General features: G+C 46.3%; 1 protein-coding gene and 1 pseudogene across 2 annotated transcripts in view; one reads left to right on the top strand and one right to left on the bottom strand.

The window, feature by feature from the left end:
• The window catches only part of Kiaa0319l (KIAA0319 like), a 92,304-nt gene that overhangs the window by 50,531 nt on the left and 29,247 nt on the right, over positions 1-12,526 (top strand). For both annotated transcript variants that reach the window (XM_032897757.1, XM_032897749.1), the window contains exons 4-5: positions 4,542-4,788; positions 7,182-7,283. In XM_032897757.1, the coding sequence (XP_032753648.1) occupies positions 4,542-4,788; positions 7,182-7,283 (349 nt within the window). The remainder of the gene's footprint in view (positions 1-4,541; positions 4,789-7,181; positions 7,284-12,526) is intronic.
• LOC116890595 lies at positions 8,931-9,046 on the bottom strand (annotated as a pseudogene).

Below are 12,526 nucleotides of genomic sequence, written 5' to 3'. Positions count from 1 at the left end.
CCAGGGCCTTGCACTTGCTAGGCAGGTGCTCTACCACTGAGCTAAATCCCCAACCCTCTGGGTCACTTTTTAAAAAAGGTTTAATTAATTAGTTTTTGAAAATCATTATTATTATTAATGTTTATGTGTGTGTGGTATGCATGCGTATGCACATGTATGCAATGTGAGTAGGGGGCACCTGTATGCCAGTGTATGTGGCAGTCAGAGGACTACCTCATGGAGCTGGTTCTAGGAGCTGAATTTAGGTCATCAGATTTGCAAAACTATCACCTTACTCCTCTCTGCCCAGGACCTGTTTAAATTGAATGAGATTTGCTGTGCCAGGACCTTATGTTGTATACGCCTGCTTATCTATGCTTATGTATTTCACAGTAGCAAAACTCCTACTCGTTCTTTGAGGTTCACTGTAGGCTTCCTTGCTCCTGCTCTGTTTTCAGTCCACTCAGCACTACCAAATGTGCCCTTGGCCAGTCTCTTGCCTCTTCATCACTATCCCAGTCTGCTTCCAGCGTTACCCGCGGATACCAACTGGGGTGTACACCAGCTGTCTCTCAGCCATTGACTTCTGTAACCCCTGGTCCTGGAGAAATCTCTCCTAAAGTCACTCCTGCCGTGGTCACTGGTAAATTCCCAATTTCCTGTTGCAGCGTGTTCCCATCAGCCTGTACCTGATAGGCCGCTTTGCCTTGTCTCAAAAGGCTGTGCTGTGCCCTGTTTCCTGTTTGTGTGCACCTGCCCACTTCTGTCCCTCTGGCAGCAGAATCGGGATCATTTCATGCATTGGCCTTCCCAAATTCTGCTTTGAATTTTGTTTTTCCTTGCTCATATCCTTTTATTGTAGTTTTCCTTTTCCTACAGCTCCAGCCACTGCCTGGGAATGCGAGTTCAGCTCTGAGTCTCTACTGCCAGTCCCAGAGGTGGTGCAGACTTCGTGTCTAACACAACTTGCCTGCTAGCTTCCTGTGTTCTGTCTTGGTTTTTGACATTACTGTATAGTCAGCCTTTCAGTCAGGCCAGGGACACTGGAAAACACTCAGACTCATTTTCCCCAAGTCCCAAATCTATTTGGCTTTACACATATTAGATCTTTAATATTTTGAAATTCATCCCATAGGAGGAGTCTCCAGTGGTGATGACAGAGTGAAGTGCTCTCCTGAACCTTCACAGATAATAGTGCTAACGGCCTTTATTTTTTTATTTTTTTGAAAAAGAACATAAAGGAACTAGAAAGACCCCAGAAGAAATAGAAGCTACAGGAAAGTTTAATTTTGAAAGATAGAGATCAGAGGTGATAAAGGGTTCATTTGCACTTTAAAAAAATGTTGAGACCATCCAGCAGGCTCCCTACTAGAGGGAGCCAAGGGAAAGCCTGATTGTCTCATGGTGGCCAGGGCCAGGGTGCACAGTAAAACTATTTAGACATTTAGCAGGGCCACCTTTTAAGGAAACAACAAAATGCAAAACAATAAACCACAAAGAAGGTGAGCCTCATGACCTGACTGTAAGCTATAACCCTGACTGAAGCACTGGGAAGACTGCAGGAGGCCGGGTGAGGAGGACTGAGGCCCATTGAGAAGACAGGCTGTGCCAGGTTGAGTCTAAGGTCAATTGGCCTTTTAGACCAAGTCCATCTCCTAACCGTGGGGAAGCAGGTGGTCAACGTCTGAAGACTTAGGCTTTGAGATATCAGAGAACAGAGTCTGTGGATGAAATGTGTCTTCCAGACATAGTGTGACAGTTGCTCTCATTAACTCACTGCAGTGGTGGTTCCTAAGGCCTGCAAAAGATTGGCCCTGTCCCCATTCTGTCCTGTATAGAGGAGGGGCTCATGAGGCTGCCCCCTCTTTAAGGAACTATGGCAGTCAGTGGTCACTGGAGGATGGGGCACTGCTTCCTTATCCCAATCCACTGATCATTGCCCATGCTGCATAAGTTGCTGCTGAGCTGTGACCATGCAATCAAGCATAGTCAACTCAATGGGAAACGACATGGAAGTGGGATGGGGACTTGTTAGGAAAAGGGTTTCAATGGAAGAGGGAGGGGGATGGGAGAGGATAGTAGAAAGTGACAAAATTCATTATGGACATGTGGAAAGTCGGCAAGGAATCTGCCTGTCTCTACCTCCTGAGTGCTGGGGTTGAAGGCATGTGTTAGCATGCCTAGAAAAGTCTATTGTTTTAACTACTAAATTTATGGTAAATTGCTCCTAGCTGCCCTAGGAAACGAATACAGCCCAGCTGCATTAGTATTTAACAAAAAACAATTTTGGAAAAAAGGCAACAAAGTTAGGGGACCCAAACTTACCAGAAGATGTATCACAACTAGAAGCTTAGTAACCCACTGAGCAGATGCCCAGCAAGGCCACTGTTCGGGTCTCTAGCAAATATACAGCAGATATTCAACTTTAATCCTTAGGAAATCACCAGGGAAAACCATGGGGTGTTGTTGTTGTTGTTGTTGTTGCTGTTGTTCTTTCCAAGGTCCCACCTTCAAAAAAGTCATCCATAGCAAAGTTTGGTAAGGTCATGGGATGCCTGGAATGCCCCCATCAGCAGGGACACTCCACAGTGTTCTCAGAAACTTGTAGACTGGCAAGGCTCTGGGTTTGTTCCTTACCACGGAAGACCGGGGGTGGGGGGTGGGGGGGTTGGGGGTGAGGGGTGGGGGGTGGAGGGTGTGATTGAGAGAAGAATAAAGAGGAGGAGCAAAGGGGCAGGAGAATTCTCTGAGCTAGGGTGGCACTCTCTCCAGAAGCTGAGGCAGGAACCTAGCATTCCATCCATGTTCTAGGACATGGAAAATGACTTCTAGGGACAAACTATGCAGGGAGCTGCTTGGGGAGAATGTAGGTGGGGAGGGAGAGGGATTTCAAAGGAACAGGAGGGTCTTTGGAAGTGAAAGGTAGTGCTCATTTGAATAGATGATTCATAGGTGTTCATATCGGTCTAAACCTGACCAAGTGTAAACATTAAATATCTTTTGTGTGTACGTGTCAATTGTACTGTAATAAAGCCTTAAATGGACAAAGATTTGAGTAGACCTCACCAAAGGGAAAGTGACCGGTGGGCAGCACAGGAAGTTTGTTCTCCATCGTTAGTGAGATGCACATCGAGCTCCTGTCCCAGCCACTGGAAAGGCAGGGTCAAGTGCAGGAGCACTAAGCCGGGGAGGCTGTGGCCTGGTGCTGCTGCTGTCTGCTGAGGGAGTGTCAGCAGGCACAGCGACTCACCCAGTCATTCAGTGTCGGGAAGCCCAACTCTACCCCTGAATACTAATCTATGAAAATGGGGCCCACATGGTGGCACTCACCCTTAATCTCTGCATTCCGGAAGCAAAGGCAGAGGCAGGCAGATCTCTGTGAGTTCATAGCCAACCCGGTCTATGTATCTAGAGTTCTAGGACATCCAGGGCTACATGAGACCCTGTCTCAAAATCACAAAAAATTAAAACCTGTTTGTATCCAAATATATGTATCCAAACATTCATAACAGTTTTATTTGTCATACCTGGGGGCTGAAAGCAACCTAAATCTCTCTCAAATGAATGGGAATAAATGTTGATGCGTCTCTGTAGTGGAATGCTACTCAGTAATAATTAAACCAATGGACGACCAATACATTCAGTGCCATGGACAAATCTCAAAACCATGTGGAACGAACACAGCTAGAGATAAAAATAGAATACACATGGTTTCTTTTATAAAAAGTGTAAGAAAACCCAAACGAGTCTTACTGTGACAGAAAATAAGTCACTGGCTGCCCGAGTCTGGAGGAGGCAGGAAGTTAGTGAGGACAGCAGCAAATCTTGGGGCTAATGGCAACATTCTGTCTCTAGGTTGTTGTCATGTGGGTGTGGACATTTGCCAAAAATTGACCTCGTGTTCTTCTGATGTGTGAGTTTATGTTATATGAATTATATTTCTGGAAAATGGATTCGTAAGAGTCCTTACCCTGACCCTGGCTTAGCTATTCTGCGTTCCTCATTTGGTTGAATGTGGTGGTGTTCTTGTTGTCCCTGTATTTCTTCAAACCCCAGCAGTGCAACATGACCTCTAGACAGAAACCCGCTCCTGCCATTCTCTGCATGTGATCCTAGCTGCTGGCCAGTGAGGCTCCTTAAAGAGAGCTGCTAGTGCTCTAACCGCCGAGCTGTTGCTTCAGCTCCCGGATTATTCTGTTTTAAAGAAAATCATGTTTCTTTGTTTTGAGACAGGCTCTCACTCCCTAACCCAAGCTAGCCTCAGCTTTCTGAGTGCTAGAATTATAGGTGGGAGTCACCATGCCCAGATGAAGAAACGTTTTGTATGAAAAGAGAAGATTCTATTGCTTTTTGTATTTAATTTGTGGTTCTAGGGACCAAACCCAGGGCTTACACATGTCTGGCAAAATTCTGCCAAGGAGTCTTTATCTGCAAACGTTAATACTATTTGAATTTCAGTGGTAAGATTAATTTCTTCAATGTCTGGTATCATTTCATGAGCCCAGCTGGCCCTGGGAATCTGGTTCTTGCTTGCTACAATTCATCTTTCATATTTTTTTTAGGTCCGCAAAACCATTACAGTTCCCAGTTCCTTCACCAGTAACCACACTACACAGACTCCTGAGTGGCCCAAGAACGTGTCCATCCCTACTGAACCATCCGAGCACTTCACTCTTGCATCTAGTACTCAGCAAGTAAAAAGCACTGAGCACACTCCAACTGACACCCCTCTTCCAGTGGCCCCCTCCTACAGCTCTGCCACCCCCACGCCCCAGACCTCTTCCCAGAGCACCTCGGCACCGCGCCCAGGTAAGTCCTCAGCTCTTCCTGGAGAGGACAGGATGTGGAGTGTTCGACTAAAATGTTACTGTTACAGAAGAGAACAGAGGCCTGACTGCTGGACGTTAGGAACAAAATAGTCCTGTCTGAGCCTCTGATACTGTGGGCTGTGGAGCCCTAAGTCAGCAGCTGCCCAACTTGAGGGACTTGGGGGAGCTTATTTTCTCAGATCCTGCGGAACCTAAAGGCATGAGATTTGCCGGGGTGCTGGTGCACACTTGTTATCCTGGGGGCAGAGGCAGGAAAGCATGGGTTCAAGTCATCCTTGCCTGTCAGTTTGGGATCAGCCCGAGCTACTGAGACCATCTAAAACAACAGGCAAGACCATAGTGGGGAAGATTGGACGAGTGGCCCTTAACTAAGGAAGCAGGCCTAGCCCTGGTGCACCCGTCTGCCTCCCAGAGGCCTGGCTGTGGGTCAAGCATTTGCCAGCTTGATTCTTGGAACATCTTTTATTTCCAAAGCAACCATGAAAGGAGCTTAGACCCAGAGCTTCCTTAACAAGTCTGCTTTATGGGGCAGAGCTGAGGTAGTAGGAGGAGATAGTTCATCCCTGGCTCGTGGGTGACCCCAAAAATGTTAGGGGCAAAGCAAAGCCAGTGATCACAGTTTTTGCCATTCTCCATTTCCCAGGGTCTCCTTTGCTAGTAGAACATGGCATGGAGACAGTCCAGTCCTGAAGCAGCACATGATTTCTGTGTTCAGGCAAATGCCTGCAGATCGTCTGTGGGACTGAAGGCTTCACCTTGTGCTGTATTGACTAGCTAGTTTTGGTCATTTATACTTTCTCTGAGTATAGTGGCTTCCTTTCTTCTTTTCTCCTCCCCCAACCCTTTAGAGTTATACCAGAGAGCTTTTATTCCCTCTCCTGGGACAGCTGTAGGCTGCTGCTTTCATAAAGGATGGTTTCATTTTCCTCTAAGTGCAATGTTCCCTAGCAGAGGCAGAGAAGTCTCAAGCTTCCCATTTGTCCAGGAAGCCCTTTCCACCCCAGCCTCGAAATATGAGCTGACCAGCCTGTCGTTTGCTGTAAGGTCTTCCAGAATTGAGGCCTCATATCAAGTAAACAAGTATTGCCAGAGGAATAAGACTGAATCCATGGTTTTCTGTTGTCTGAACTGTCTGCTTTTCCCAGCCCTCAACAATTATTGGGTACAAAATATCAATAATGCCAGTGTTGAGAAACTCAAACACATAGGAGATAGGGGGCAAATAGTGTCGGAGCCATGGCTCAAGGAGGAGAGTAGCACCGTGGGCATTCAGAAAGATTGATGTAGGGGTTGGGGATTTAGCTCAGTGGTAGAGCGCTTGCCTAGGAAGCGCAAGGCCCTGGGTTCGGTCCCCAGCTCCGAAAAAAAAGAACCAAAAAAAAAAAAAAAAAGATTGTTGTACGTGTCATAGCGAGACTGGGTGGTCTGGAGTGAGAGGGGCACAAGGGGGAGAGGGATTTAGAATCTGGGGATAATGTTGACTTCATTGACTTTGAACAATGAGTCAGTAGTTGTAGCAATTGCAAAAGAAAGGCAAGCCTTCTGACTGACGTCTGCCTCTGATATTTTATATCTTTTTTTAAAAGATTTTATTTATTTAATGTATATAAGTACACTGTAGCTGTCTTCAGACATACCAGAAGAGGGCATCAGATCCCATTACAGATGGTTGTGACCATCATATGGTTGCTGGGATTTGAACTCAGCCAGTGCTCTTTTTTTTTCTTTATTAACTTGAGTATTTCTTATTTACTTTTGATTGTTATTACCTTTCCCGGTTTCCAGGCCAACATCCCCCTAACCCCTCCCCCTCCCCAGCCAGTGCTCTTAACTACTGAGCCATCTCTCCAGCCCTGATATATATTTTTTTCTTTTCTATTTTTTGGAGCTGGGGACCGAACTCAGGGCCTTGCGCTTACTAGGCAAGCGCTCTACCACTGAGCTAAATCCCCAACCCCCAGCCCTGATATTTTATATCTTATTTAAAAAGCATTCACCCAGTAAAAGTGTCATTGAAACAGAATTTGAACTCTTTGGCAAGTAGTGTATACAGAGCACTGGGTCTGGAGACCCACCTTAGGTGGAGCACAGTGGAGAGAATCAGCACTGAATCTGGTGTTGCTGTGAAGTGCTCCAAGGTGGGCAGTGAGCAGGAAGGGGTTAGGGCCAGGGTCAGAGAGGTGGGGTTAACACTCCTCTTTAGATTTGCTAAGCAGCAGCTCCCTGATGACCTTGAGAGACCCGTTTCCACTGGGAGAGTGGAATTAGAGACTAGACAAGTAGCAGGTGAAGATGGTGGCTGAGGGTGACTCAGGAAGGGGAGACGTGTAGTCCAGACATGCTGCTGAGCACGCTGCTGCGCCTTTGTTCCAGTGGTAAAGGAACTGGTGGTGTCTGCTGGGAAGAGCGTCCAGATCACCCTGCCTAAGAATGAAGTTCAGTTAAACGCCTTCGCTCTCCCAGAACCAGAGCCAGGTAAGATGTCCTTTCTGGGCAACATTTCAGTTTGCATTGGTATGTACGGCCTCCGTTCATTTGCTTTTTTTTTCAGCTTCTTTTTTTTTTTTTTTTCCGGAGCTGGGGACCGAACCCAGGGCCTTGCGCTTCCTAGGTAAGCGCTTTACCACTGAGCCAAATCCCCAGCCCCCGTTCATTTGCTTTTGTAATAGCCCTGTGAGGATGGGATGTACATGCGGGTACACATCTGCATGGGCACACATCTGCAGGGGCACACATCTGCAGGGGAACACATCTGCATGGGCACACATCTGCAGGGGCACACATCTGCAGGGGCACACATCTGCATGGGCACAGCAGGCAGTGTTCTGCCCAGCTGGAGATCAGATGCTCTGTGTAACCAGCAGTGCCGGGTTCCACACAAGCTAGATGAGTGTTTTGCCATAGAGCTACCCCTCCAGCCTGGTCCTGTAGGCTTTCATGTCAAGCCTGTGTCCAATCCTAATGCACTCAATCATTAGCTTAATTATTTAAGCAAATTACTCCTGACAAGGCACTGCTATCTTAAAGGGTAGCATTATACATGTGACCTTGTTCATGCCTCGCTGATGCTCTTTAGTAAGCATCTTTTTTTTTATTTTAAAAAACCTTTAATTAGTTCTATCTGAACTTCACATCATGAACTCCAAACCCACTCATGTCCCCCTCCCCTCATACTTACCCTCAATCCTTGCAAACCACCCCCCCCCAAAAAAAAAAAGAAAAAAAATCTCGTGGAAGCCGTAGTATGTCACAGTGTGTCCCACAGTATACCCATTTGTCCACACTTTGCTTGCAAATGTTCATTGCAGTGCATTGGTCTGGTTCGAGGCCTCTGGCTTCTGCTACATTATCAATACCAGATCCTCACTGGGACTCCTCTCAGAGATCCTGTTGTTGCCCTATGTCATGGAGAGCCTGTAGTTTTGGATCTGTAGGACTGGGCTCTTCATGCGCTCTAGCAGTTTACCCACAGGGTAGATGTTGGGGTGGGCCAATTCAAAGCCAAGAGGGCATGAAAGGTCTCATCTGAACGTGTCAGCCACTGGCTCTCCTGCTCTCATGCTTGGCTTACCAGCAATCCCCTATACCAGGGCCATCTCTACCCTGCTGCCCAGGTGAGGTGCAGGGCCTCCTGAGTGCTGCAGCAAGTGAGGGACATGACAAGCTCTCCCAGGATGCCTAGGTGAGGGGTAGGACCAGTTCTGCACAGCCTCAGACATCAACATGTCCCTGGGCTTTGGTGGTAACAGACCCCTGCTGCTGCAGGGCCACAGACCCAGATGTGGCTCCTAGTGTCAGCACTGGCCAGGACCCCACCATGGTCGCAGGTGGCATCACCGGCTACTCACATCGGGGTGTTCTCCACTACCCTCGTGTCTCCAGTTCTGCCTCTCTTCGTTGTGCCCACACCGTCTGCTTCTCTTTCTCTCTCTTCTATTTCTCTACACTTACTTGCTCCTCTTGGTCTCTGAGTGTCTAGGATCCTCTTAGGAGTGATCTTAGGAGTGCTAAGTTCCACCTGTGCATTATGGCACTGAGCAGGGGTCATCACAGGCATGGTCTGCCCCCCAGGCCTGCGTGACTCCTGACTGGTGGTCCTCTCAGGCTCGCTTTCTTTCAGGGAACGTTAGGCTCTAACCGGTCAGAGGTTCACAGGTCAGAACACTCAGTGTAGACACAGCCTCTGTCCTTTCTGCCACCTGCACAGCAGCCACATCTGCAATGCTCCTAGGGTCAAGGCAGTGTTAATCTTTTATATAAGATCGTGTTGTTTGTATATACAAGAACAGCAAGGCTGGGATGTAACTCAGTGCTCAAACACTTGGTTGGGAGAAGATGAAGGAACTGAAACTCAGACTAACTGTTTATTTTAGCTGGATGGCTGTAATATGAGGTGCAGGACTTGAAAGTATTCAAGAACACTGCTAACATAGATTTGTGACTTAGAGTCAGGACTGGGAGCTGGAGAGATGACTCAGTGGTTAAGAGCATCACTGTTCTTCCAGAGTCCCTGGGTTCAGTTCCCAGCAACCACATGGTGGCTCACAATTGTGCCTCAAGCTCCAGTGCAGCCAACCTCACACAGACATGCAGTCAGAACACCAATGTTCATACTTTTTTTAAAAAAAGTCTTAAAAGTCAGGGCTGGTAAGATGGTTCAGTGAATAATGGGTCTTGCCAAGCCTGATAACCCAAGTTCAAGTCCCATAGCCCACACGGTTAAAGGAGAGACCTAACACCTACACATTGTCCAATGACCTCCGCACACAAACAATACACACAAACACAGACACACACAAACACACACAGACACACAAACACACACACACAAGACACACACACACAAGACACACACACACAGACACACAAACACACAGACACAGACACACACAGACACACACACACAGACACATACACACACACACACACACACACACACACACACACACAGACACACACACACAGACACACACAGAGACACACACACACACACACACAGACACACACACACACACAGAGACACAAACACACACACACACAGACACACACACAGACACACACAGAGACATACACAGAGACACAAACACAGACACACACACAGACACACACAGGCACACATACATACACAGTGGAGAGGTAAATTTAACAAAAAGATTTTAAACAAAATGTACAAATTTCAACATGGCACATGAAATTTATATTTGTAAGTTATATAAATGAGTTGGTGATAAATTTACTGTACTTGTAGTATTAGCATCCATTTCTTTCTTTCTTTTCTTTCTTTCTTTTTTTTTTAAATGAAAGCACACTGTCACTGTTTTCAGACACACCAGAAGAGGGCATCAAATCTCATTACAGATGGTTGTGAGCCACCATGTAGGTGCTGGGATTTGAACTCAGGACCTCTGGAAGAACAGCCAGTGCTCTTAACCACCGAGCCATCTCTCCAGTCCCCCAGTTCATCTTTTAAATGTATTTTAATATACCAAATTTGATTCAGAAAACAAACATAATCTCTTAAGGCTTCCGACAGGAGTTGAGCATTGGAAGTGGTTGCTTTGTATTTGTGTTACTTATACTAAAGGCTGACCAAGTAAAGTGTGCGTCCTCTTTCAGGCAAGCCCTTCTGTCTTATATTTCAGTGTTTCTGATTCACTAGTCTTATTGTTGGGTCTGGAGGCACTGCTCAGTGTTTAGGAACATGTTCTGCTTGTCCAGACCTGAGCTCAATTCCCAGCACCCACACTGGTAGGTCATAACCGCTTGCAGCTCCAGCTCTATTGTCTGGTGCACGTACCCCACCGACACCCGTTACACATCACTTAAAAATAATGGAAACATTTTTAATAAATTTCTTTTTTTTTAAATTTATTTATTTATTTTGTGTATGAATACACTGTAGCTGTCTTCAGACACACCAGAAGAGGGCATCAGATCCCATTACAGATGGCTGTGAGCCACCATGTGGTTGCTGGGATTTGAACTCAGGACCTCTGGAAGAGCAGTCGTTGCTCTTAACCACTGAGCCATCTCTCCAGCCCAATGGAAACATTTTTTACAAAATGTATTGTTTTTGAGACAGAGCCTCACTGTGTGGGCCTGGTTGGCCTTGAACTCATTGAGATTCACCTTCCTCTGCTTCCTGAGTTCTCCATCAAAGGCGTGTGCCTGGTGGAATTCAGTGTTCTTACTGTGGGAGCGTTTGTGCAGAGTACACTTTCCCAGAGCTGGATCCCCGCTCCACTGTGCATCACTGCTCTTGAAATGACATCTCCCTGTCAATTCACTCCAGTTTCTTTTTTCAACTAAAAAGATTTTCCATGCAGTCCCTCTTCCAATTCTTTTGTGCATTTGACCTGGGGTTCTTCTCCTTCCTCTGTCTGTCATCCATAGATTTCATCTTTTCATAATGTCCCAGATTTCCTGGATGTTTTATGCCTGGGTTGGATTTTTTTTTTTCTTTTTTTTTTTTTGGTTTTTTTTTTTTTTGCTGGGGACCGAACCCAGGGCCTTGCGCTTCCTCGGCAAGCACTCTACCACTGAGCTAAAACCCCAACCCCTGGATTTTTTTTTTTTTTTTTTGTACATTTAATTTTTTAAGAAATGAGCTATCCATCCCTCCTGCCTTGTCATTTGTTTGTTTGTTTGTTGTTGTTGAAAGAGGATTTTTCTGTCTAGCTTTGGCTGTCCTGAAACTCCCTCTGTAGACCAGATTAGTTTTGAACTCCTAGAGATCGGCCTGCTTCTGCTTCCCACACGCTGGGATTAGAGGCAGGCACCAGGTCTGAAGTTACGGGAGTGGAGAGCTCCACCAACTGCCTCTTTGCCTCCTTGAGTGTTTAGTTGAAGTAATTGAGTCACCCTTGAAGATGGAGGTGGGAAAAACACTTCCTTAGGTAGGGCTTTCTCCCCGCTCTGCTCTGCTGTGGAAGTCAGGCCCTGCTCTGGAGGATCTCCCCCATCTTGTATTTGTGCACATATCTCTGAGTTATTGTCATGTTGTAGGTCAGCATTCCAAAACTCACATTTCTTTCAAACTCCCTGAGCAGGTTCTTTGGTTCTCTGAAGTGGATGATTATACTTTAAAAGTTGGGGCCACTGAGGCAGGACCTCGCTCTTCATAGTGGTCTCCATCCTCCCCTGCCCTGTGGTGGTCCACCCACTAGCATCTCTGTCAGGTTAAGGTTGCGGTTTCAAAACCCCTGCCCTAGATGAAGAGTCAACCTTCTGTCCATACATCTGTCCTGTGTGCATGCCCATTCCTACCCAAGGGTGGATTTCTGCCTATGGTGCATACTCTGAGTAGGGGTATCATCCTTTCTTTGAAGTCTCTTTTTAGCTTTTGATAACATTTTTATAAAATTTTTTAAATAAAATTATCAGTTCCCAAACCACTGTGAATGTGTTTGCTGTGTGGGGATTTTTTTTTTTTTACAGTTTGAAGAATTATCTCTTAGCATGAGTCCTGGTTATTGCCTCTCTGCCTTCATACTTGACTTTTGTACATGCCTATTTGAGAATAGCTAGAGATGACACCAGGCCAAAACTGTGCTGGTTTTGTGGAGGAAGGCTGACAGAGTAAAGGTCGCTTCCCAGGTTTTGGAGGACTAGGCTTTGGGCACTGAATTCAGTATCGAGCTCATTAAGTAACCGTGCGGCTGAGGTCTGCTACACAGTGGAACTTGTTTTCTCTCTCAGTGAGTGGGAACTAACCCTGC

Source organism: Rattus rattus, chromosome 1, assembly GCF_011064425.1.
Source record: "Rattus rattus isolate New Zealand chromosome 1, Rrattus_CSIRO_v1, whole genome shotgun sequence".
Taxonomy (NCBI): Eukaryota; Metazoa; Chordata; class Mammalia; order Rodentia; family Muridae; genus Rattus; species Rattus rattus.
The sequence above is the reverse complement of the archived record's forward strand: the minus strand, read 5'-3'. Positions and strand labels throughout refer to the sequence as shown.